This window comes from Durio zibethinus, chromosome 2 (assembly GCF_047325235.1).
Source record: "Durio zibethinus cultivar Kanyao isolate XHJ-2024 chromosome 2, ASM4732523v1, whole genome shotgun sequence".
Lineage (NCBI taxonomy): Eukaryota > Viridiplantae > Streptophyta > Magnoliopsida > Malvales > Malvaceae > Durio > Durio zibethinus.
In genome coordinates this window covers 39,099,209-39,123,123 of record NC_143163.1, presented here as the reverse complement: position 1 = coordinate 39,123,123, position 23,915 = coordinate 39,099,209, and the positions used below count along the sequence as shown (strand labels likewise).

Below are 23,915 nucleotides of genomic sequence, written 5' to 3'. Positions count from 1 at the left end.
TAATTTTCTGGAACATGATTTTGATCTAAAGAAAGAGACTTATTGATCAATGATTTGATAAAAATGATAGGATATCTAGCCAATTGCTTGTCAGGTTTCCTGTGAGAACATAGAATTTGGTTGCAAACATATATAATTATATACACAATTAATACTATCTACCATTGAATTACAGGTCTTGGCCTATCACTTCCTACTTCCCACCAACTAACTATGTTTGGTATCAAGAAATTAAGAGCAGTTTCAGGAAAAAAAAAAAAAAAAGATTTTCCCTTCACATTTTCTTTGCTTCATATACCAAATTCTTCAATACAAGCGAAACCGAACCCCGTTCTTTTTATAGGGATACACTTTTTTTCTTTCAAGTATCCATATTAAAACTCATATATTACATATAGATCATGTGCTTGCCTTTGATAACAACAACAAATAGTGAAGTTGATGAAGTCAAGTTTTTTTTTTTTCCTTTAAACAAAAGAAATTGCAACACGATAATAAGAAACTTAAGTGTTAAGTTTTGAATTTTAGATTTATGAAATGTCACATTTTAAAAGTGATTGCATTAATTAATTAAATAAAATCAAATTATTATTAATAATTGATTGAACAACAAGTTAAGCAAAAACTGATGAATGAGGTTTCTCACAATTTCGTACTCCAACAATCTTGCAAAAATCATATTATTATTATTATTATTAAAGCAAATCTCGTATCTCATCACCAATATTTAGTATTTCTGGCCAGCTTCTCTCACTGAACTTATATCTAGCCTAGCTAGAACAAAGCAACATTTAAGTAATTCAGTTCAGAATTATTACAAAGTAAAATTTGAGATTTCATTCATGGATATATGACCTGAATGAGTAATACTAATGGCTTGAGAGGCAGTCATTCGTGACAAATTTAGGTTGGCCAATGTTGTCAATAAATAGCATGGCAAGCCACGAGACTGGCCATTTGCTGCCTAAAAGGCTGACCAATTGATGTAGTTCAAACCCCGGACAAGCAGCTGCCTCCGTTCCTTTATTCTCTATATATTTTCCTAATCTTTTTTTGTTTTATTGGTTTATTTTCTAGTTAGCCTAAGTGATTAAGAGAGTTGGGTTCTCGTAATTAGGCTAGGGATCGATCCCAACCCTTATAAATTCTCTTTTCCTAATTTTCTTAGACTCCTCTTTTCTCTTTATCCAAAAAACTTAACGTTGCCATGATTAATTGAGTTATCCAAATTTTAATACAGTAACAGTCCGAAACAATGATTAATTGAGTACAATGTTGCTCAAGAACCATGAAATTAATTAGAGAAATATGGTATCCGATGCTTCTGTTTATGCTTTGGCTCTTTTCTTATCTAGTTCCATTGTTTTTCTTTTATTTTGTTTATTTATTTACTTTTCCATGACTTTGAAACTTTGATCAGCAACATTATTACAATTGCCCATGATGTATTTGGACCGATCGAAAAGGATAACCAGACATTAAAATGTGAATGTTTGTGCTCCATATTCATGTGGCTGTTAGCTTTGTTGTCTGATAATAGTCAATCCCTTGAAATTGACCCTTGCCAAGTAGAAGGAACCCAATTTGCCATGCAATAAGAGAAGAAACTATAGATGTGGTCCAAAATTGATCTTCCGAATCAAACCTTGTGCCATTGTTTTTGCAATTCAACCATGTGGGATGTTTCCCTCTGCCTTGTTTGAGACATCCATCTTGAAGCATTAAAGTGATGCATCCTAAGACTGCAGCAACCCAAATGTCGACACATTGGTTTTTTTTTTTTGTTCTTTTTAGTGTTTGAGACTGTCTGGAAATTGAATTTTACTAACTGAAATTAAAAGTTCAATATTTTATCAAGTATGAACAGACCAAACTGCTGTTGACGGCAAAACTGGTTTCTTATGCCTCTTGCCCCTCAGTTGTTTTTCTATGACAAGACAACAAACTGAAACCTGTTTCATGATAAGTCAGTAACCTTGGTTTTATAAGAAACGCCATTTCTTTCGGGTTTTACAGCAATTTTGCTTTAGCAAAGTTTATCAGCTGATAACAATGATCCTAGAAACCTTATGAAGAATGAATTAATAATGGGAAAGGATGCATGTTCTAATGAGGACAAGGGAATCCAAATTTGTCAATGAAGTGAAAAGTTAAGTTTGGTTTTTCAAAAACAGCAGGAGGCAGCACATGTAATGTTTTTTAGTGAATTAATTTAAAGCTTAAAAAAAAGGACAATTGAATGTTTTTGAGACAGTTGTGCTGATAGAAATGTGGCACAAATGAAAGTGCAGAAAGACAACAGAAACGGTTAATAGATGGACTGATGGCGAGTCACTGTCTGAAAATTATAGCTGAGTCAATCATACATGTGATTATTATATGAATCCCCATATTGTTGCCGGCCCATCCACATTTCAAAAGTCAATGTTGATCTTGGCATGTTATATTTGCATCACTAAAAAATTTCATCTGTTTTGTTTCTTCCTCGTTCAATCTTCTTTTGATCTTCTTTGCCTCTAATTGTTCAGTAATTACGTGTTGGGGTGACAGTAAAACTCTATGTAAACAACTGTGGTGATAAACCTTGCTGTTTATACAAGAGATTATGCTTCTGTCTAAACATGAATCGTCAACCCACATCAATTGGTAGTTCTGCATTAATTTATGTCAGCACCTTGTCTGGAATGGTAAGAGAGATTTCTGCATGCAAGTGGCTGGTCCTACATGGTTTTTGCAAAAGATTGAAACGTTTCAATGTTATATGCAATAACACAAGACACAGAATTTTTATATATATTTTTATGAATACCCATCAAATTGATTTTTTTTTTTTTTTTTTTGGCCACCATCATCAAGTATCAATAAGGTTACTGCCACTAAATTCAGTTTGTGAGTCAAACATTATTAGTACCAGAAGGTGACAGAATTCACTTGGTCAACAACCACCACTACCACAAAGCCATTTCCTCAGAACAAGAAGAAATTATAAGCAAAAGAACAGAAATTATTATAGTCAAGATACACTTTCTTTTGTTCGTTTATCATGCTTCTTTTGGAACAGGCTAGGTACAAAGTATAGAACACTTGTTTGTCACCATTTTTCTACCAGAATTCGCATCTGCAATGCTGTCTCCGACTTTATACAACATAACAACCTATGAGAAAAATGGACCTCCTTAACTGATGCAGCTGTTGCTTAGAAATTTAAGGGAAGCATTTCATTCGCTGCAATGGCACTGGATTAGTCCAAGCTAACCATGAGAAAAACAAAAAGGTACCAATTATAATTACAGGTTAATCAGGACTTCTAGTCACCTGTCTTTCAATTTCAACAGCAGATGCAGCAAGCCTTCGCTTCAAGATACCCCTCTCTTTCTCGCAGCTCTCCAACTCAGTATCTAAAATCAATCAGAATGACAGCAAGATTTACAATGAGTAATACATAATTTCAAAATTACTGGTATATTCCCATTTTCATGTCAAAATAGTAGGCTATATTAAATTGTTAGCAACATTCTCCATTGGCATGTGGTACAGTTCTTGATTAGTTATAAATAATAATAATTTTAACTTCCAGCTCAGCAAGCAGACATGCATGATGCTATTAACCTTCAGAAATTATTACACAGGCCACAATTTTTGACAAGGAGAGTGAGCTTTTGGTACAAAAGTAAGGTTACTGCATTGAGACCTAGAAGTCACAGGCTCAAGTTGCAAAACATCCTCCAAAAGTAAGGCTGAGTACATCTGGAAACCCCAGATCCAACAATGCCGAAGCCTCATGCATTGAGCTACCCCTTTTATAAAATTTCTGATCAGGAATTGCAACCCTATATTATTGGGTAAGACTCATAAAATTTTGCGTTCAAGAAGGTGTGACATATCTATGTGCAAATGCAGTGCCGCTCTTTGTACAACCTTGCCCCCTTCCAAAAAAAAAAGCCACACACATGCATAATATGACACATATAAACAAATGAGAAAAAATCATTCATGGCCCTAGCATTTAGCTGAAGTCATAAATGAGCTGTAAGGTACCCAAAAGGATAGGGTAAGAACATTACATCCCAACAAATAGCGATTGGGTTGTCATTCCTATATACTCATACTAAACCATATACTAACACTACATGTCATCAGAACCTTGGAGTTATATATACTAAATTGTTCAGTTGAGGAACAAATAAAAGGACAAAGATGAGAATGCATGCCAAGCAAGTATATCAAATGTGTTTACAACCTGCAAGTTGATTGGTTTGATCCAGGTATTAAAGTTTACCTTTAGAAATCACTTAGTCAAGTTTGAAAATGAACATTTCGCATGTTAGAAGTTTGAAAATGAATGTTTCACATGTTAGATGCACATGCATTGAATCAACTAGGTTAAGCAATTTCCTGTGTCATGATTTTTCTAGCTGTAGCTAGGTAAACATAGTTACTATATAATGATAATGATTCACCTAGGCATAGCTTCTTGGATCCCAGGGACTACTACTTTGAAAACAAGATACGAAATGTAATATTAAAATGCATCATATGTATCTCCAAATTTTTGAATGGAGCAAAAGTTTTTGTAAGAAGATGAAAAGGAAAAGTATTATGCATGTGTGTGTGTGCGTGTGTTTGTGTTTAATTCTATATAGATGAGGGGTAAAACCATTCTTTAGACCATCCAATTATATCAGTCAGAGCCCTAGCCCTTGTCCAAGGAAGTTCTAGATTGCTTCAACTTCTAACATAAAACTCCACTACACTATTAGACCTTTTTCAAATTTCTCTCCAGCCTCATCCTTCCCCAGAACCATGTTGATGTCATCAGAATTTATCTCTTTACTCATCACAGATCACCCAAAATTTTGTTCCTTAGCATTTTAAAATGTTGTTCTAATAAAGCAAGAACATGTTCTATTTCTTGCAATTATCATATTGCTATACTTCCTCCATTTCTTCAAAACTGAAGAAATCTCTAGAATAAAATTATTTTATTCTCTTTTTTTTTTTTTATTATAATTCTAGAATTGTATGAAAATATATAGGCTAAAAACTGAATATTCTTAGTCTTAAAACCCAAGATTTTCATGCATTAAAATAGCTAATCAAATGAGTAATTTACTCTCTACACATAATAGGAAAATATCTAATGAATTTGATATAATTACCCAAATCACTTCTTATTCTAAAAAGACTTAACTAAAATAGATAAAGTCAACCAATCAAGTAATAATTAAGATTAGATTTCCACACTCCCCCTCAAGCTTAGTGGTAGATGTCAATCATGCCCAACTTAGACTTCAAATTCTCGAAGTTGTTCCGAGAGAGAGCCTTAGTGATTATGTCTGCAATTTGGAGGCATGTGGGAGTATAAACTAATTTAACAATTCCTTCCTCTATCTTCTTTTTAATGAAGTGATGATCAATCTCTACATGTTTAGTCCTATCATGATCAACAGGATTCTTTGCTATACTTATGGTAGCTTTGTTGTCGCAAAATATCTTCATGGATTCTTCTACAAAGACCTTTAACTCCCCTAACAATCTTTTCAGCCAAATTTCCTCACATATGCCATGAGACATAGCTCTAAACAGAGCTTCCGCGCTACTTCTAGCCACCACAAATTGCTTCTTACTTCACCAAGTAACCAAATTTCTCCACACATAAGTACAATAACCAGAAGTTGATCTTTGGTCAATAACGAATCCAGCCCAATCAGCATCAGTGTAAATTTCAACATTTCGGCGTGATGTCTTCTTAAAAAATAACCTTTTGATAGGACTCTTCTTTAGGTACTGTAAGATTCAATACACAGCCCTCAAGTGTTCTTCGATTGGGTTGTTCATGAATCTGCTTACCATGCTAACTTAAAAACCGATATCAGGTCTTATATGAGAGAGGTAGATGAGTTTCCCAACAAGTCTTTAATATCTGCCCTTATCTGTTGCTGGACTTCCTTCTTCCATTCCTACCTCATTCACTGTGTCCATAGGGGTGTCAACAGGTTTGCATCCAAGCATTCCAGTTTCTTAGTAAGTCTAGGACATACTTACGCTGTGAAATAAAGATGCCATTCCTTAAGCAAGCTACCTCCATGCCAAAAAAATATTTGAGGCGTCCCAAATCTTTGATTTCAAATTCTTTAGCTAGGAGGTTCTTGAGGTTGCTCATTTCTTCCACATAGTCTCTAGTAAAAATAATGTCATCCACATAGACTATAAGAATGGCTATTTTTCCTTCAAGTGAATGTTTGAAAAACATGATGTGATCAATTTAGCATTGTGAAAAACCATACTTCTTTACCACTTTTGTTAGTCTATCAAACCATGCACATGGGGATTGTTTGAAACCATATAAAGACTTTTGAAGCTTACATACCTTGCTAGAATTGTCCTGGTTTTTGAATCCTTGAGGGATTTTCATGTAAACTTCTTCTTCTAGGTCACCATTAAGAAATGCATTTTTGACATCTAGTTGGTAGAGTGGTCAATCTAAATTTGCTACCAATGATAATAACAATTAAGTTTAGCAACCGAAGCAAATGTCTCCTCATAATCAACAATATAAGATTGAGTAAATCCTTTTGCAACAAGGCGAGTTTTCAATCTGTTAATACTTCCACCTGCATTGTGCTTGACAATAAAAATCCATTTGCACCCAACTAGATTTTCCCTTTGGGTAATTCTAAAATCTCCCATGTTTTGCTCTTTTCTAAGGCCTTGATTTCTTCCAAAGCAGCCATCTTCCATTTTGGTTACATGAATGCTTCATGAATATTATCGAAACTCTACATATTGTTTAGTGTGGTAACAAAAGCCTAATTACTAAGTGATAAACCTTCATAAGAAACCACATTACAAATTGGGTGTTGAGTACATGATCTCACACCTTTCATCAAAGCAATCAACTGATCAAGATCACCAAAAGATTCAATTGAATCAGATTCAATAAGAGTATTACCTGTGTTGGTTTCAAGTATCTCTGGAATAGGTTCAAATTCTTGGATTTGCTTTGAAGGTGTACATTCTCCTATATCCTTTTGAGTTTTTTTCTCTTCTTGAATAGTCAATCAATTCTTTGTTTGTTTTCCCTTGTGTGCATTTCGAGCTTTGAGGATCTGGTTGGATGTTTTGGACTTAAAAGGGAGTTGGAGGATCTGGTTGGATGTTTTGAACATGAAAGGGAGTTTGAGAAGTGTTTGGTGGTTCAGTAATAGGATATTCCCAAAGCAAATATTCCCGTATGATTGGATTCTCCCCATGAATGACAGTTTTGGGAAAGTAAAGTTAATTTTAAAAAAAAGTAACATTCATGAAATGGTAGAATTTTTTTTTTACTAGCGAGTAACACTTGTATCCTTTTTTATTTACAGAATATCCAAGAAATATACATTTGATGGATTTGAGATCTAATTTGCTTTGGTTTTATTGGCTGGTAAGAACAAATGCAGTGCATCCAAACACTTTAATGGGAATAGACAAGATAATTTGAAGGAGGGAATAAGAACTGAGAAGGGATTGGCAAGGGCTTTGAAATTTCAGGACTCGAGAAGGCATTCTGTTTATAAGATTTGTAGCAGTAAGAACAACCTCACCTCAAAAATGCTTAGGTACATGGATAACCATCATGAGGGACCTTGCAACTTCCAACAAATGTCAACTCTTTCTTTCAACAACGACATTCTATTGAAAAGTGTCGACACATGAGCTTTGATGAATTATACTTTGCTTCATTAGATATGATCCAAGAATTGAATTGTAGTATTCTTTCTCATTGTCGGTTCTCAACACTTAGATTTTGGTTTTGAATTGAGTTTGGATTATATTGTTGAAGTTTTGAAATAGCTAGCCCACTTCTGATTTTTCCTTCATAAAGAATACCCAAGTAACCCTGGTGTAATCATCAATAAATGTGACAAACCATCTGAAGTCAATAATGTTATTTATTCTGGAAGGACCCCAAATGTTATTGTGCATCATTGAAAAAGAATGGGATAGTTTGTAAGGCTGATTAGGATATGTGATACAAGTATGCCTGAATAATTGGCAGACTTCACACTGAAAGTTGTTAGAATTTTAATTGAATAATGAAGGAACAATCTTTTGAGGTGCAAAAAATTTGTATGACTTAACCGATAGTGCCACAACATGATAGTACCATCTTTATTATTACTAAAGGATGAAGCCACACAAGAGATCTTTTGATATTGTCTTTCAGAATCATTAGTTTTTAGGATATAGAGTCCTGCACACATCTTAGCTTTGCCAATCATCTTTCTCGAATCCAAATCCTAAAATTCACACATATTTGGAAGAAATTTAATAACACACTTAAAGTCTTCTGTAAGTTTAAAACTCAAGATTTTCATGCATTAAAACAACTAATCAAATGAGTAATTTACTCTTTACACATAATAGGAAAATACATAATGGATTTGGCGTAATTACCCAAATCACTTCTTATTCTAAAAAGACTTAACTAAAATAGATAAAGTCAACTAATCAAGTAATAATAAAGATTAGATTTCCACAAGAACCAATCTCAGAAACTAGCAAGCAAATATGGGTTTTCCAGAAGTATGATGTGATTGATTTTTATTTAGATGATAAAAGGATCAACGGATGCACAAATGGTGTTGTTTGAAGATCCGTAATGGTTTATCTTATGATACAATATGTTTTTATAAACTGATAATATTTGGTTCCTTTCCTGGTGCGACAACTGGATAGTGTAAATGATAGGTTTCATACATCATCCAAATGTATACTGGGGGAAAACCAGACTGAGCTCAGTGATTTTGTTGTATACTAAGTGCACGTGACATCAAGGAAACACAGAAAGTCACTACATGCAGTCATTATGTGTCCTTTTTACCGAATATTTTGTCAATGCTGTATGGCACAATTACTAATTTCACATCTTTGAAAAACTCCCCAATAAAAATACCGTATCTCCTGCTTGACAATATCCTGGAAGGCTCAAGTACTCATATTTTTTAAGGCAATATAGTGATCGAACTTTTTGTCTCTGGAATAGTTCAGGTGACAGTATAGAATTAGATATAAGAAATGTTGAAGCACTGACTAAAAATATGAATGCATCCTCGACTTCAGTATAGGAAATGCACTCCTAAAACAAAATGCCATAAGAGGCTGCTTAATTCTCACCATAATAGTAGGATGACAGAATTGTGATGCGCTCCACAGGCTGGAATAAGTAAATAAACATTAATTAGTATTCATAGTGTAGAAAGAAGTTACATAGATTAAAACCAGTCACCAATTGAATAACCCTTGTATTCTGAATACCTACATCAGGGAAACTGAACCACCTTGAGAAGTGTCAACAGTTAAGCGAGGACATAAATCATGATGTCAAAGGTTATTACAGTGCATCCACCACGATAACAATTCTTAAAGCAAAAACGCATCCTAAATTTTCTTTGCATCACAGAGAAAAACAGAAATAGTATCAGATTTATACCATTACAAAGATCCCCTCACGACGTGTAGGAAGTTCCTCAAGCTTTCTCAAAGTCTCGTCACCTTTAGTGACTTTACCAAATATCGCATACTGAAAAGATAAACAGAATCAATTATGTACACTATCTTGCCATAAAAGATTCTGAAATAATCATTATAATCATTTGCAACGATGCTCAGCAAGTGTGACAAGAATACCTGCCCATCAAGATGAGGGGCATCTCCAAGAAGTATTGAAAATGAGGATTGCGCACTGTCTGGATCAGAATATCTACACCAAAGCAAAACATGGTGCCATATATATACATAAAAAAAAAAAAAAGGAACTTTGTGCAAAATTAAATTAAACATACTCACAAAATAATAAGGTGTTTTTACCTCCCCATAGAAAGAATGCCTCTCACATGTTTTACATCACTAAATTCACCAACAATTGTCTTTTCAGCTTCCTTTCTTTGCTCCTCATTCATGGGAGCTGATCTTCCACCTGCAACATCTGCCACTTGGGCAACAAAGCCCCTATCAACCTGCAACAAAGTTCAGAAAAATAGTTCTTACCCACATCCCAAAATCACATTCATCAACTAATTTAGCAACCAGAATACATTCTTTTCTCCGTTCCTACACGTACCCTGAAGAAGTGATTCGTGTTATAGCAACCAAGACGCACAAGCTTGAAAATGTGATCAACAGTTTTGGGTGCAATACTTGGAAAGAATCCAAATTCAATGTCTCCATAATTTGTCTGCATTACAACAAAAAATGCTTTATAAAAAAAAATTAAACAAACTCATAGAATTCAAAACCTTTTAGCTACTACCATTACCCACAAAAAAAAAAAAAAAAAAGCAATTTATTCCATAATTCACAACATGTAACATCTAACATATAGTAAAACAAGTCAAGAAATGGAAAATTAAAAAAAAATTACCCAAGTCCCAGAACCCAAAAAAGACAAGCATTCAGCTATTATTGAAATTAAATAGGAGAATTAGCAGTGAATTGAAAAGAAAAAAAAGATAACTGAAATTGAAGTCAAAAGAGAAATAGAAAGAACCTGGAAAACAACACGAGCAGAGCTTAGCTGGGGCTCTTCAGACAAGGCACCAACATTAGTAATTACAAATGCTAAACAAACCGAACAAAAGATCTTCATCTGTTCCCTTGGATTTTTTTTTTTTTTGGCACCTGATCTAAAACTATGTTTCTCAACTCCAAACCTTCCTACTTCAATGGAAAAAGTACCATTTGTTTTCATTATATTGGGTTGAGTTTCAGGCTGATGGATAGCCCAATATGCTTTTGGTATAAAGATCCAACAAGGGCCCAATAAGGCCCAATTCCATCATTATTAATTTATTATGTGAAATTTTTATGGATTGTTAATGGCAGTGATTAAAGTGAAGTCTAAGGAAAAAAAAATTGTAATTAGTGTGTTTGTCTTTTATTGAATTTAGTGAAAATAATATATTAAATGTAAATTTTTTTTTTGAAAAAATATTTTAATTATTTTTAATTTGCCTTTATAAGCAGTACTTATTATTATATCATACAATTCATTTTTCTTAATGTTAAAGTTATGAATACACTTTTTAAAATAAAAATAAATTAATTAAAATATAGATATATGTGCTTTTATAAAATTGTAGGCAACGGGCCCCACTTTGGTTTCACCAATTGGCCCATGGTTGAGCCTTTGATCACTGGCCTTTATAGGGCAAATCCAATCTTATAGTCAATGAGTGAAAGTGGCCCACTGGCCCTCCTAATTAACATGGGTTTTTACTTTTGAAATATATATTATTGTGAAACAAACAATTCAATAATGTTGTGGCTGTTGCCAAAATTTTAAGACCATATTTATTTTCAACACCATTAAAACTTTGTTGGGCATAAATGATTCACCTTAAAATTTGTGGAATTTATGTTCAAATTCATTTGTCAATCAAGTGTGTAAAGTATAAACCAACATTTAGCATTTTCAACTGAAATGAAAATACATTTTTTTTTTTACGGTGAATTTCATATTTGTATATATAAAAATAAAGAAAATTTTTAAAAGCATGTTTTTGTGTGAAACTCGTAATTTATTTAGTTCATATAATTATTTTATTTTTAGGTTGCGACATTTTTTTTGAAAAAAAAAAGCGAAATTTATGATAAGTAATTATTATCCTAACATCAACATTTATAAGGTATAATAATGCTTATTAATTGGCTTATTGATTTGAGTACAATTTTGGGACCATATTGATCATTAATTCCAATCATCTTCATTGACTAATAACAAAATTCACATCAATATAACTTAGATTTCACCTAATGATTATTATCTCTCCAATGGAGAATTTTTTTTTTAAATTTCATAATTTTTTGTATAAAATTCAAACTTCTAACCTAACTTTTTTTTCTAGTAAAACTAGCTTTAAATTTCACAATTTAATTAAGAAAGTTGGCAAAGAGATATGTTTATATATAATAAATTGGTTTTTCAATATATAAACTAAGTGCATGGCTTAGATTAGGGATGACCCTTTAACAATTAGCACTTTAAGATATGGGACACACACACACCAACCACTGGCCAATCACCCATGATTGAGTTATAGAAACCAAGAGTTCCTCGACTAGTTATAAAAGTTGGTTATGTCATCAGTTGCTGTATATAGGTAATCTCGAGTTTCCATTTGCTAATTAAATTATTTGGTAAGGTTATGAAAGATTGAAACACACCGGCATCATCTCATCTCATGTAAACGTAGGTACTATTCCAAACTAATAAGAAAGATCGTACAATTGCAGCAATAATCATCACAGATTCTACCAAAAGAACAGCTAGAACAAACATCCCATGACCAAACATTGCTTCTAAAAGAAGATTAGAGGAGAAAGATTGACAACAAAGTGATGGGTGCAATTGCTTTGGGGGATAAATCCATTTATGACAGGCAAAGGCAGCATTTATTCCATTTTCATTGCAACTGATAAAACCCTGTAAATGAAAACATGTATGCATGCATGCCCCAATTCGATGTCAATCATCTGAGGAGTTTTTGCGGTTTTTTTTTTTCTTTTTTTTCCTTAGAGAACCTGATTCTCCAATGGGAAATTCTTGGTCCCCAGACAAAAGGTAATAATAATATAAATTAATGTTTTAATTTCATATATAATGGACCTGGACCTGGCTAAAGTGCTAAAAATAGTAACCCCTGGAAAGGGTTATACTTATATAGGTTAGCCCCTGATTTTTTTTTTTTTCTTTTTCACAATGTTTTTATTGTTGAGATATCAACATCTAAAGTCAAAATATGTTAGCAATAATATTCACATTAATTGCATATATCTATCAAATAAATAAATAAACCCACCTATCATTTCTTGCTACAAGGGAGAAAATGGAGAAAAAAACATGGATGCCCGAAAAGAAAGAAAAGTTGGAAAAGTTATATATTCAACTCTCTACAGGATTAAGAAGGGAGAGGGGCACACTGATTTGGAAAAGTTGAATCTCCCTTCCCTTATCTATCTAATCAACCGACCTTAAAAAAGTTAAAACATTCTCACTAAATTAATCAACTTTTTTTTCCCATTCATCCAAGTCTTGTCAAATTGTTTAATTGAATGGGGTTTTTTTTAATTATTCTTATGGTTGGTAAACCATGCATGATGATTAATATCATGTGTGTGAACACTAAGAACTGGTTTTAGTGAATGTAAAAAAAATTTAGGCTGGGTTTATTATATAATTATTTGCTTATATTCAAGACATATTCATTTGCATGTAACCTTTTTAAACTTTATGTGAAAGATTGTCCTAACTTTAACAAAATAATTTGAGTTTAACCTAAAGTAAATAACACAATTGTAGCATGTTACAGTGATTGATATATATCATAAAAAGAAAGTGACAAATAGTAGAAAAAAAAATTAAGGTTGGAAGCAAAAGGGAATGAAGTAATGTCAAACTTTGTTATGTTTTGTTTGGGAAATGTTAAATCTTTGTCTCATGACGATTTACCTTTGTCCACAGGCTTTGTCTACAAACAGCTATTTCTAATTCAAGACAACAGTTAAAAAAGAAGAAATTGGTCAATAAATAAGATAAAAATGGTAAAGGAGGAAATATTTGATTAATGATTACTTCATTTTATATATAATTCCAAAAAAAAATTCCGAGTATAAAGAATTTGCACACAACCAAGCATGGTGCTCTCCTATATGGCTATATGTAAACAAGACAAAAAAATGAGGAACCTTCCCACGTACCAAAGTTTTTAGCTTTAGATTACGGCGTTTAGCAAAAATTAAAACAAACTAGCCCAAATTCAAATTAGAACAAAAGAATTCAACGTGTGGAAAATCTTGCAAATGCAATGTAAAGCATTAAAAATAAATTAAACAAAAAAGAAAACCTAAATGTCATACATGACATGGAATCCTATAATTGATTGATAGATAACTAACAAAGTATTAGGTTCAATTATTTGGATGCAGGTGATTTTGAATTTCGATTCTGACAATCTTTTATTAGTGCTAATATTGAATACGGAACATATACGGGTCATAATACATTTTTTTATCTTTTTAAAAGATTAAAAAATTTATGTATCTTAGATTTTATCTAAAAAATTATGATTAAAAAATGTAAAAGAAAAGGGGTTATCAAAAAAATTGCTTAATGAATTTTAATTTTTAATGTGATTAGTGATTGTGCTCAATGCTTTTGCTTGATACATCAAATCTAATACAAAAAGGGTCCCCCAACTAATCTTTTATGTCTAGAATCCATCCACTTGTTGCCAAACTACTCTAAAACTGAGGGTTTTTCTCTTCTTTTTTTTTTTAAAGAACAAACAAATTAAAGAATTTCCATTGACAAGGGCTCCTCTATAGCTAGATGAACATGCACTATATATATTCTTTGTCTTTCGATAGAACAAGCCATCAAAAGAATATTATTTATACTACAAATATCATTCATTCTTCTTACAATATAGCATAAAACCAAATCCCATGCGGTGTCGCTCACACCTAAAGATTCTTCAACCCAAAAAAGAGAAAAAAAAAAAAAGAAAGAAAATTATTGCTTCTACAAAGCAAATGCCATGATTAAGAGAGGTCACTCATTTCAAGCTGCAAGATTGGAATAATCGATCCCATCTCACTTCTTTTAGCATTTCTTTTGGGGGGGAGGGGGAAGAACTTATGATTTGGTTTAGCCAAAGTTCCAAGTCATGTGTCATTAATAGGAAGAAAAGCATCTAATCCATCGGCTTTTTAGAAGTGAAAGAAGGGAAATTGAGAGGCAATGGCAAGCTAGCTATAAGACTGAAAACGAAAAGATGCTTTTTTATGAAATAATAAAATTGAATTTTTCATTTTAATTTTGGTATTCTTAATTTTTTTTTTCTTTAGCAAAACCATCCATGGGATAGCTTTGGTTACGCGAGATTCACGGATTTCATGTTCCCCTCTTTATTATGAGTGAAGACGACATAAAGGTAACATTATCAACCATTAGATGGGAGAAATAGTGTGCATATCAAAATTTTAAAAAATAATTTAAAAAAATTCTTCAAGTAAGCTGAGATGGGTGGGTTTGAAGGTGACGTTTGCCTAACAAAGTGTTATTATTTTTGGGATAATATTCTTTCTTGTGGAAATGGAATGGAGAGGGGGAGTCCACAAGGAATACGTCTCTCCTTGTTGACCTTTCCACTTGGCTTTTTGTGCTTATTGACTTAATTGTTCCAATCAAAGTGTCCCCTTCCACCGAGTTATCTTCTCTAAAATCTCCCCCCCCCACCCCCCCCTATGACTTGGTAATCAAACCCAAACTTTAGCTTCAAGGTTCATATGATATATATGCAATATATATCTACTAACATAAATCTTTTTATGCTTTTGTATTTCTAACTTTCCAAAATTTCTCTTTTTTTTTCTTTTCAATATCCAAACACACAAGTCATCTATTTTCATCAAAATTAAATCTGTAAATTAATTGGTAATTTTAGATTGATAAACAAAATTTGGTCGTATTAATTAAAAGATTAATAATAATTTATAATTGTGCTAAAACTCTAAACATGGATGAAAGATTACTACATCACAACTAACTTCTTTGCTAATTAGCAAAATATTTAGCCACTTTCCCATTAGTGGGAAAAACAAAGAGAAAGATGGAGAGTTAAGTAATTGCAAATAATGGAAAAAAAAAAGTGGATGAGATAACCATTTCTTTTAAGGCCCTTGTAATTAACATATATGCTTTTTATATTTTTTTTTTTCCTTTTCAAGATCAGTTAATTAAAATCCAAGTTATAAAGTTAATGTTAAAGAGAATCTTTTTTTTTTTTAATAAATTGATGCGGGTGCATTGGTTTTAAACCCACTTTATGGTGTTGGAATGGGCCCTTTGCCAGATAAACCCCAAACTAATATGCAAATCTGTGTCATGTAAACCACCATACATGTCACATGGGTTGTAGCCCCCTCGTCCCTCAAGTTTCACTTCTCTTACACTTGAAAACAAGGCAACAACACCACCCAACAATGGCCAAAGTGGAAGAGAAATTAAAAGCAAAAAAGAAAAAGAAAACACCCAAGTTGTACTAGAGATTTGCATTGTTTATACTAATCATCCCCTTTCCCCCCAATTGTCATTGTTCATCCCTCAATTCCCTTTCAATAATTATTATCCCTTAGTTGCCTTTGCGTTTCCTCCTAACTTACCTCCCATCTCAACATCCCCACATTGACACACACAAGAAACTAGAAGGCAAAATTCCAAACCTAATATCTTACCTCACCCCCCAAAAAAAAGTTACTACTAAAAAAGATATATCATATGTGTGACACATTGGACAAATTTCGCCCACCATTTTTTTTCTTGCTACATTGCGTATTAATGGTGACCACGACTCCCTTGTAATTGATATGTACTATTTTTTTCATCCTCTAAAAATTTTTAAAAAATGACAAACATAATTATGATTCATATTCAATATGATTTTCGTAATTTTAATCACATTATTAAATTAATAAATAAAATAAAATTGAAGTCAATGGGGTTTTTCTTTTTTTTGGGTATAAAATCAAAATTTAAGTGTGGGTGTGTGTATTTAGTGAGTTGCAACTAGTCATTTAACACCTTTCTCACCGTCCAATAAGGTTTCACATGAGCACACGTCTTTACACGAGTGAGCAACACGTGGCATAGACGGATTGGATGGAGGGTTTTCCTCGGTTTCTGAAGAGGGGAGGGATTATTATAAGCGGTTAGTGCACGCCAGAATCTTTCTCTTTTTTTTTTTTTTTGTGTGTGTTTTGGGGGATAGTGGAGTTGCTTGGTTTTGAAGTTTGTTTTATTATTATTGTGTATTCTACACATTTGTTTATATCTTTTAAACATGATGTTTGCACGTGGCCATGTTTACAAAAATTTTTTACTTTTATATTTTATAAAAACAAATTTAATAAAATTTGTATAATTTTTATTAATTTTTTATTTTTGCTGTGAAGCCCACTCCTTTTGGGCTATTTGAAAATGCCACCCTACAATTGTCTATGAGTGTTGAATCCTAACATAAATTGGAGACTTAAAAACATTGTACGTCTACATAAACAACCCATTAAAAAGAAGATAGTCTCACAAAAATTTTCACTAATTTCACCCATTCATTTTAAAAATTTAAAAGATTCAAACAAAAATCATAAGTGAATGTAAATATATATATTATCAATAGCAAGTTAATTTGTTGATAAAATATTAAATTTTAAATTTTAATAATATCAAATAAAAAACTATATATAAACTGCCACAATTTTTTAAATGAAAATTTCGTAATAAATATAAGTAGAATTTAAAATGTTGACTAGTTAATTGGATAAATATCAGCCAAGATCGCAACAATTTTATTTTTTTTAATTAACCCCATGCAAGACCTAATCTTATTTTATAATCATTGATCATGCTCCAACTAGTTTCACTCCTAAAAACAAAAACTTATACTATAATTAAAATTTACCTTTTCCATCTTAAATTATTTGAATATTATTGATTTTCATGGAATTTTAAAAAAATTATTTTAATACATTTAATATTAAATTTTAATTTTCTATAAAATTAAAGTTTCATGACTTTTAATGTCAAAATATTTAAAAAATCATAAAAATAATTTTAAAATATAAAAATAATAGTTTTAGATATTAAAAATATATAGAGTTTTAAGAAATCTTGAAAAAAATGAAAAAAAAATAGGATGGAAGGAGCAACATTAAACATAATATTTAATTGAAAGATTCACATAATCACTTCTAAAATTTAATTTTCAAATCTTAATATTCTTAATTTTTTTTATCTTCAAACAATGTTTTTTATAAAAAAATATAATAATAATTATTAATGTTATTATTAAAAGTGATTGTAATGATAAACATATGAATCATCATGATCATTAACGTCTTACAATAAATTATGTTTAAGTTGGAAGCAAAAGCCGGCACAGACGGACATTCTCCCATGTGTACTGTTTTCATATTTCCGGGCCTTTAATGCCTTTTTACCGATATTACAGGCAAGGGTAGAGGCGGCCCTTAATTAAAAAATAAAAAATTTTCCGCTGAAAATTGTAAAAAAAAAAAATTAAAGTGCAGGGGCTCTAGTATATTATATTATTTATTTATTACACTCAAAATAAATTTACCTGTCATCCAGTTAGAGCGCCCCATGTGAGCCGACACGTGGCTCCTTTTCCCAGACCGATGTCTTTGCCTTCCAATGGTCGCCCGCTTACCCCAAAAAGATCTATCTTCCGGCACGTGTACACGTGTGTGCGTGTTTTTAGCTGGTCTTTTTTGGTAACTTCCACTCTTTCACATCTCTTTTTTTTTTTTTTTTAAGTCACGTGCGCCGCACGAGCTACTAGTTGGTCTCCTTTCTTGGTCCTTTTGAACAAAGATATAAATGATACATTAGTATTCATAAATTATTCAAATTCAATTCGAATAAAATTTAAATTTTGTTTGATTATATCGAGTCGAGTTCGAATAATTCGATTCATTGATCGAATCGAATTCAAATATTCTTATATTCGATTCAAATAGTTCGTGAGTCTAATAAAATTTTTATATTTAAATATTTTTATTATTTTAATTAATAAAATATATAAAATTTAAGTTTAAGTTTCAACACAAATAATCAAACTCTTATCGAATATAAAAATTAAACTTATTTTTATATATTAATTAAATTTAAATAATTAAATTTTGATTACGAATTAAATTTAAATTAAAAAAATAAAATTCGATCAAATTTAAATTAAATATCAAATCATAAATTAAAAATCAAATTCAAACTCAAATTTTTTATTACATCGAATCAACTTATTTACATCTACTATTGAACGACGCCGTCAAGTCATACACGCGAAAAACAACGATCCAAAAGCCGGAAACTAAGAAAAATTAAAAATATATAAACCTTAAACCCTTTTCAAATCCCGAAACCAACCCTCATTAAACGAGTTCAAAAACTGCAATATCGGTGAATACTATGGGTAAAACCGTCATTTCATACGCTGCAGAATCACATCGCCCACAATTAGTAGGAACAAAATTTTGACAGTTGCCATTTATATCAACCAAAATGATTAAAATATTTATTGGACGGAGGATAAATAAAAACATAAAATAAATAAAAAATATTATCTTGTTAGAAATTATCAAAATTTTAAATAGAGGTCAAAACTCGTGATAGTAGCGAATGATTTTGGGCCGTTTGATTTGAATATTGAGAGACGTGTTTGAGAGAAAGAAAAAAAAGTAGGTGTGGGACCACTCAAAACCAGCCTTGACGGTTTTGAACCACATCCACCAAAGGAGCTGACTCGGAAACTATTCCAACTAAATTTTGCTATTTTTTCCCTTTTTTAATATATAAATATTAACTAATAATGCCAAAAGAATTTAATTCAATTTATAAGATTGAATATTTTACTTGTAATATTAATAATTTTTAAATTAAAAAATTAAAAATCTTGATTTTAAAATAAAATAAATTCTAACTTCCTTGAAAAAAAAAATTGGCCTGGGATAGAGATTGAATGAGGGTAGTGGTCACTTTCATTATCTGATTTTTGAAAAATACAACATCATACTATTCGTCAAAGGGCAAAAGGGCGTCACCAAAAATCTTATAGTAATTAGAAAAGGATGATAAATTAAATAATTGAATTAATTGAAATGTGATTAACATTGACCAGGTCGTGTAGCTTTACCCTAACCAGCCAGCTGGGCCGTCTTTTAAAAGCGGCGGTCGACAATTCTAAATTACAATATTGCCCCCCCTTGAAAAATGTCGGAACGCTATGATTTGATAACGGCTTGTTTGCGTAGGCGAAAGTGCCTTTTTTTTTTTTTTTTTTTCCTTTATGAAATAAGGGGGAGGGGGGTGCATTTAATCAAAACATAACAGCGTTAGCTTAAGAGCAAACGGAAGGAAGGGCCTAACTGATGATTGTCAGATATGGCCGGAACAAGCAGACGTTTTTGCCTTTTCCCCTAAATGACTGCTGCTGGGGAATTTTTTAGAATTTGACCGAATTCTTGTTTCATTTTTTTCATGTTTATTTCGTTTTCCATATAAGATTTTTTGCTTACTTTTTTCGTGAAATTAAAAAAAATAATGAGAGATTCATGTATCACTTGAATTGCTGTTACTTTTAAACTCATTAAATGCATACAGACCAAATTTGTTCACAGATTTAATATCTATAATAATAATAATAATAATAATATAAAAATTCGGATGTAAAGAATTTTTTAAAAAATAAATATGATAGTTAATTATGTTTTATATATTATGATTTATTATTAAAATTATAGCAAAAAAATTAAATCAAATTCATATTTTTTTTTGTAAAATTTTTTTGAATTTAATCCCTATTTCAGATGATATTTATTAAAAATGTATATTTTTATTTTAAAAATCAATTATTTTTTAATTAATTGATATATTATTAAAATTAATATTTAAATTTTACGAATTGAGATAATTTATGCTACTATTATTTTTTTAGTCAAATAATTAATAGAACAAAGAATTTAAAGATAAATTAAAAATTTTAAAATATATATTTTCAAAAGATTGTTCATAAAAATCAACTTTTAATTGATGAAAAAAAATTTTTATCAACCGAATTAATTTGTATGCGTTCGAATCCACATACTATCACATACACATTAATTTGTATACATTCGAATTCACATACTATCACACATACACGTATATATATGCTTATTGGTGACTCAAATGCATTGTTTATAAATTTTGAGATATTGAGATGATTAACACTTCCCGGTGAAAGAAGAAACAGAAAGTGATCAGGTGAATAAAGAAAAGGAAGTTTTGGAGAAAAGGGGGGAAGGAGTGATGATTATTTTTTGAAGGATTGTGGGGAAGAAAGTGATAAGCCGACCACCATCATCTCTAAACTATAAAATTATATGTATAATTAAAAGTTGAAATGATTATTGAGAATCTTGGCACAGTGGAGGTTGATGAAAATGTGTTGTTATTACATATAAGAGGGATGGGAAGAAAATAAAATATATTTTTTAATTTTTTATTTTGCAACAAAAAAATTGAAAGAAATAAAGAAAATTAGTTGGTTTGAATTTTTTAAAAATATAAAAAAATGTTGTTCAATTTAAATTGATAATTTTATTTTTTATTTAATAAAAATAATTAATTTTCTTTCTCTTTATTCTTTTTATTTTCTTAGGTTTTTCATTCATTTCACTTTTCTTCTTTATCGGTAATGGCGTTAGAAACGTGATGCTCTTAGATTAGTTGCTGTAAAAAAAAAAGTAAAATACAACTTTAGAGCGAATAGACATTGAATTTTTCAAAACTGCCGACCCAAAGGTATTGCAATAAAAGGAAGAATAGAGTAATTGATTATGCTAAGACGATATATATATATTTCATGTTAGCAAAAACTTGATAACTTCTTTTTATCTACATATACAATATGGTTTCAAATAATATTTTACACATATCATTTTTAATCATTAACCATAATATTTTATATCAAAATAAAATTAATATTAACCATATATTATACCATTTTGAATTACATATAAATAAGTAATGATTCATACAAGAAAATATGATAATTACGTTACGAATTTACATAATTATACATGTTTTAAGTTCAATATTATCTTACTTTTTATTAATGTAAGATTTAAAAAAAAAAAATTTAACTTTTAAACTATAAGCTTAAAACCATTTTCATATCTATTTGATGTATAATCTGTGATATTTAATCTTGGGTAATTTTAAAATTTTATATCACCAAATATATTGAATATTACAAGATTATATGGTCTATTATTAATTCATTATCAAGTACTACTTTTATAACATTCTTGTTCTAACTTACCCAATGTATTTAATTCTTTTGGATACGAGAAAATGGGAGAGTTGCGAGTCTACATACATCAATATCAAATCACCAATCACATTAAGTTGTCTTATCCCAACTAAGCAAGAACCAAGAAACAAATATGTGCTGTATTAAAATGGAAAGTAGTTTGAAAAATTCAAGCATTGAATAGTAATTAGTTTGTATCAATAATTTTGTTTTGTCGTCAACATTTTCTATTTTTGATTATGAGTGTGTTAAATGGTTCGAAATTGATAATAAATTATATCAAATTTAAGAATAAAAAATTTTAATATATGGTTTTTGGTGTGCATTTTTTTAGCTATTTAATATGTTTCTTTAAAAAATGAAGAAAATTAATAGTAATTAGCTTATCTATTATTGGCAACAATAATTTAAAAAATAATGTAACTTTTAGGAATTGAATTCGTAGTGTTAAATGTTTGAATAAACCATTCCATTTTTTTTTATTTTAAAAATTAATATTAACTAGACAAAATTAATTGTGTATGTTACATCTTTGTTTTCTCCTTAAACATTCTTTGATTCAATTACTTTCCACATTTGAAAAAATAAATCTTAAAAAGTAAATATTAAGGAAATAACCAAAAGATTTGGTTCCTAAGTAATTTTTTGAAACCAAAAAAAAAAAAAAAAGGGAATACATGAAAAACATAAAACATGATAATTTTTTGTATTCGTATCGTATAAAATTTTAATAATTTATATTATATTTTACATAAAAATTATATATTATAATTTTTTTCAATATAAAAAATAAAATATATATTTTGATTTTATCAAACCTATATTTGTTTTGAATTAAAGTTTTAAATTTTGTCACTTTTCATGTGTTTTTCATATTATTTTGTATTTTAAATTGTTAAATATACTTTTAACTATTATTTTAATAATTTAACCAAAAGTAAAAAAAAAAAAAAAAGAATTAGAAGTGGAACTGATTTGATAATTGATGTCCGGTTTCCAATTCAATTTGTCTAACATGATAAGAATGTTTTTGTATTTTATATTTTTAGAAAATTTCAAAAAATTTAAAATATGTGAAAAATAGAACTTAGAAAATTAGAAAGAAATATAAAATACATCCTTTAAACAACAAAAAATATATTTAAAACTTAAACTAAATATGAATCTTAAATGATTTAATTTGATTTTTCGGTTCAATATTTTTCATGACTTTGTAACGGTTCAATCCCTATTTAAATATAATTCGGTTTTTATATTTCTGGTCCAATCCATCCATTTGATTAGTTCGATTTTGACAACAACTCTCTTAACTATTTTTTACTATTATTATGTTATTTTCTTTCATTAACAATAAATATTTATCACTAATAACATTTTATCCCACTTAATTAGCTAATTAGTAGTACTATAACTTAGCAAATTGACCAGTCTAATTAGCAAAATCAGGGATGATTATGATTCTGATTATGATGATGGATCGTAAAATGAGTAATTGATTAGTCAATGGGATAATTAGTCATAAGCTTAATTTTTCCCAAAACGGTTTTAATCAAAGCCAGTGGTTCCTGTACCGCAGGGAATCAAAACTCCACTAACGGAGAAATTGACCAGCCATAATTAGAACAGTAAAAGACGTATGCGTAACGGAGTCTTCTTCTCTCTCTCAAAAACTCAATCTAAAAAAAAAGGGACCGTTTTTATTCAGTCACATATCACAGTAGTCAACACGTGTGTCAACCGGGCCTTACCGGTTACCGGTTGTTTACTCCCCTTCCTGGTCCCCACCAGCACCACCGCCTCCCTTCTCCGCACCACCACCCCTCCCATCTTTTTTTTTTTTTTTTATTTAAATTAGACTCCAAGATGAAACAAAGAGCAAACGAAATTAAAATAAGGGTTTTTAATTATTTCTAAAATTTTTTTAAATTTTATTTTAAAAATTAAAATTCAAAAACAATTTTTTTGTTAGTTTAAGAGAGATAAAGGGGACCTCTTTAAGATTTT

The 23,915-nt window shown here is 30.4% G+C and overlaps 1 protein-coding gene across 2 annotated transcripts; it reads right to left on the bottom strand.

Moving 5' to 3' along the window:
• Window positions 1-2,851: 2,851 nt before the first annotated feature.
• LOC111318357 (peptidyl-prolyl cis-trans isomerase CYP23-like) lies at window positions 2,852-10,709 on the bottom strand. Of its 2 annotated transcripts, none has more exons than XM_022921160.2 (8): window positions 10,532-10,708; window positions 10,106-10,219; window positions 9,853-10,001; window positions 9,673-9,745; window positions 9,476-9,565; window positions 9,160-9,199; window positions 3,316-3,398; window positions 2,852-3,225 (listed from the first exon to the last, which is right to left on the bottom strand). In XM_022921160.2, the coding sequence occupies exons 1-8, from the start codon at window positions 10,628-10,630 to the stop codon at window positions 3,205-3,207; spliced, it is 669 nt and encodes a 222-aa protein (XP_022776895.2). In that variant the 5' UTR covers window positions 10,631-10,708; the 3' UTR covers window positions 2,852-3,204. The 2 variants fall into 2 exon arrangements, with proteins under 2 accessions (XP_022776895.2, XP_022776896.2); XM_022921161.2 differs by having other exon boundaries at window positions 2,984-3,236; window positions 10,532-10,709.
• Between the last annotated feature and the right edge of the window lie 13,206 nt (window positions 10,710-23,915).

Coding starts and splice junctions, on each gene's coding strand:
- LOC111318357 (XM_022921160.2), bottom strand. CDS start 10,630: ATGAAGATCTTTTGTTCGGTTTGTTTAGCATTTGTAATTACTAATGTT. Junction 10,220..10,531: donor CTGCTCGTGTTGTTTTCCAG/GTTCTTTCTATT, acceptor GTTGTAATGCAG/ACAAATTATGGAGACATTGA. Junction 10,002..10,105: donor ACACGAATCACTTCTTCAGG/GTACGTGTAGGA, acceptor ACTTTGTTGCAG/GTTGATAGGGGCTTTGTTGC.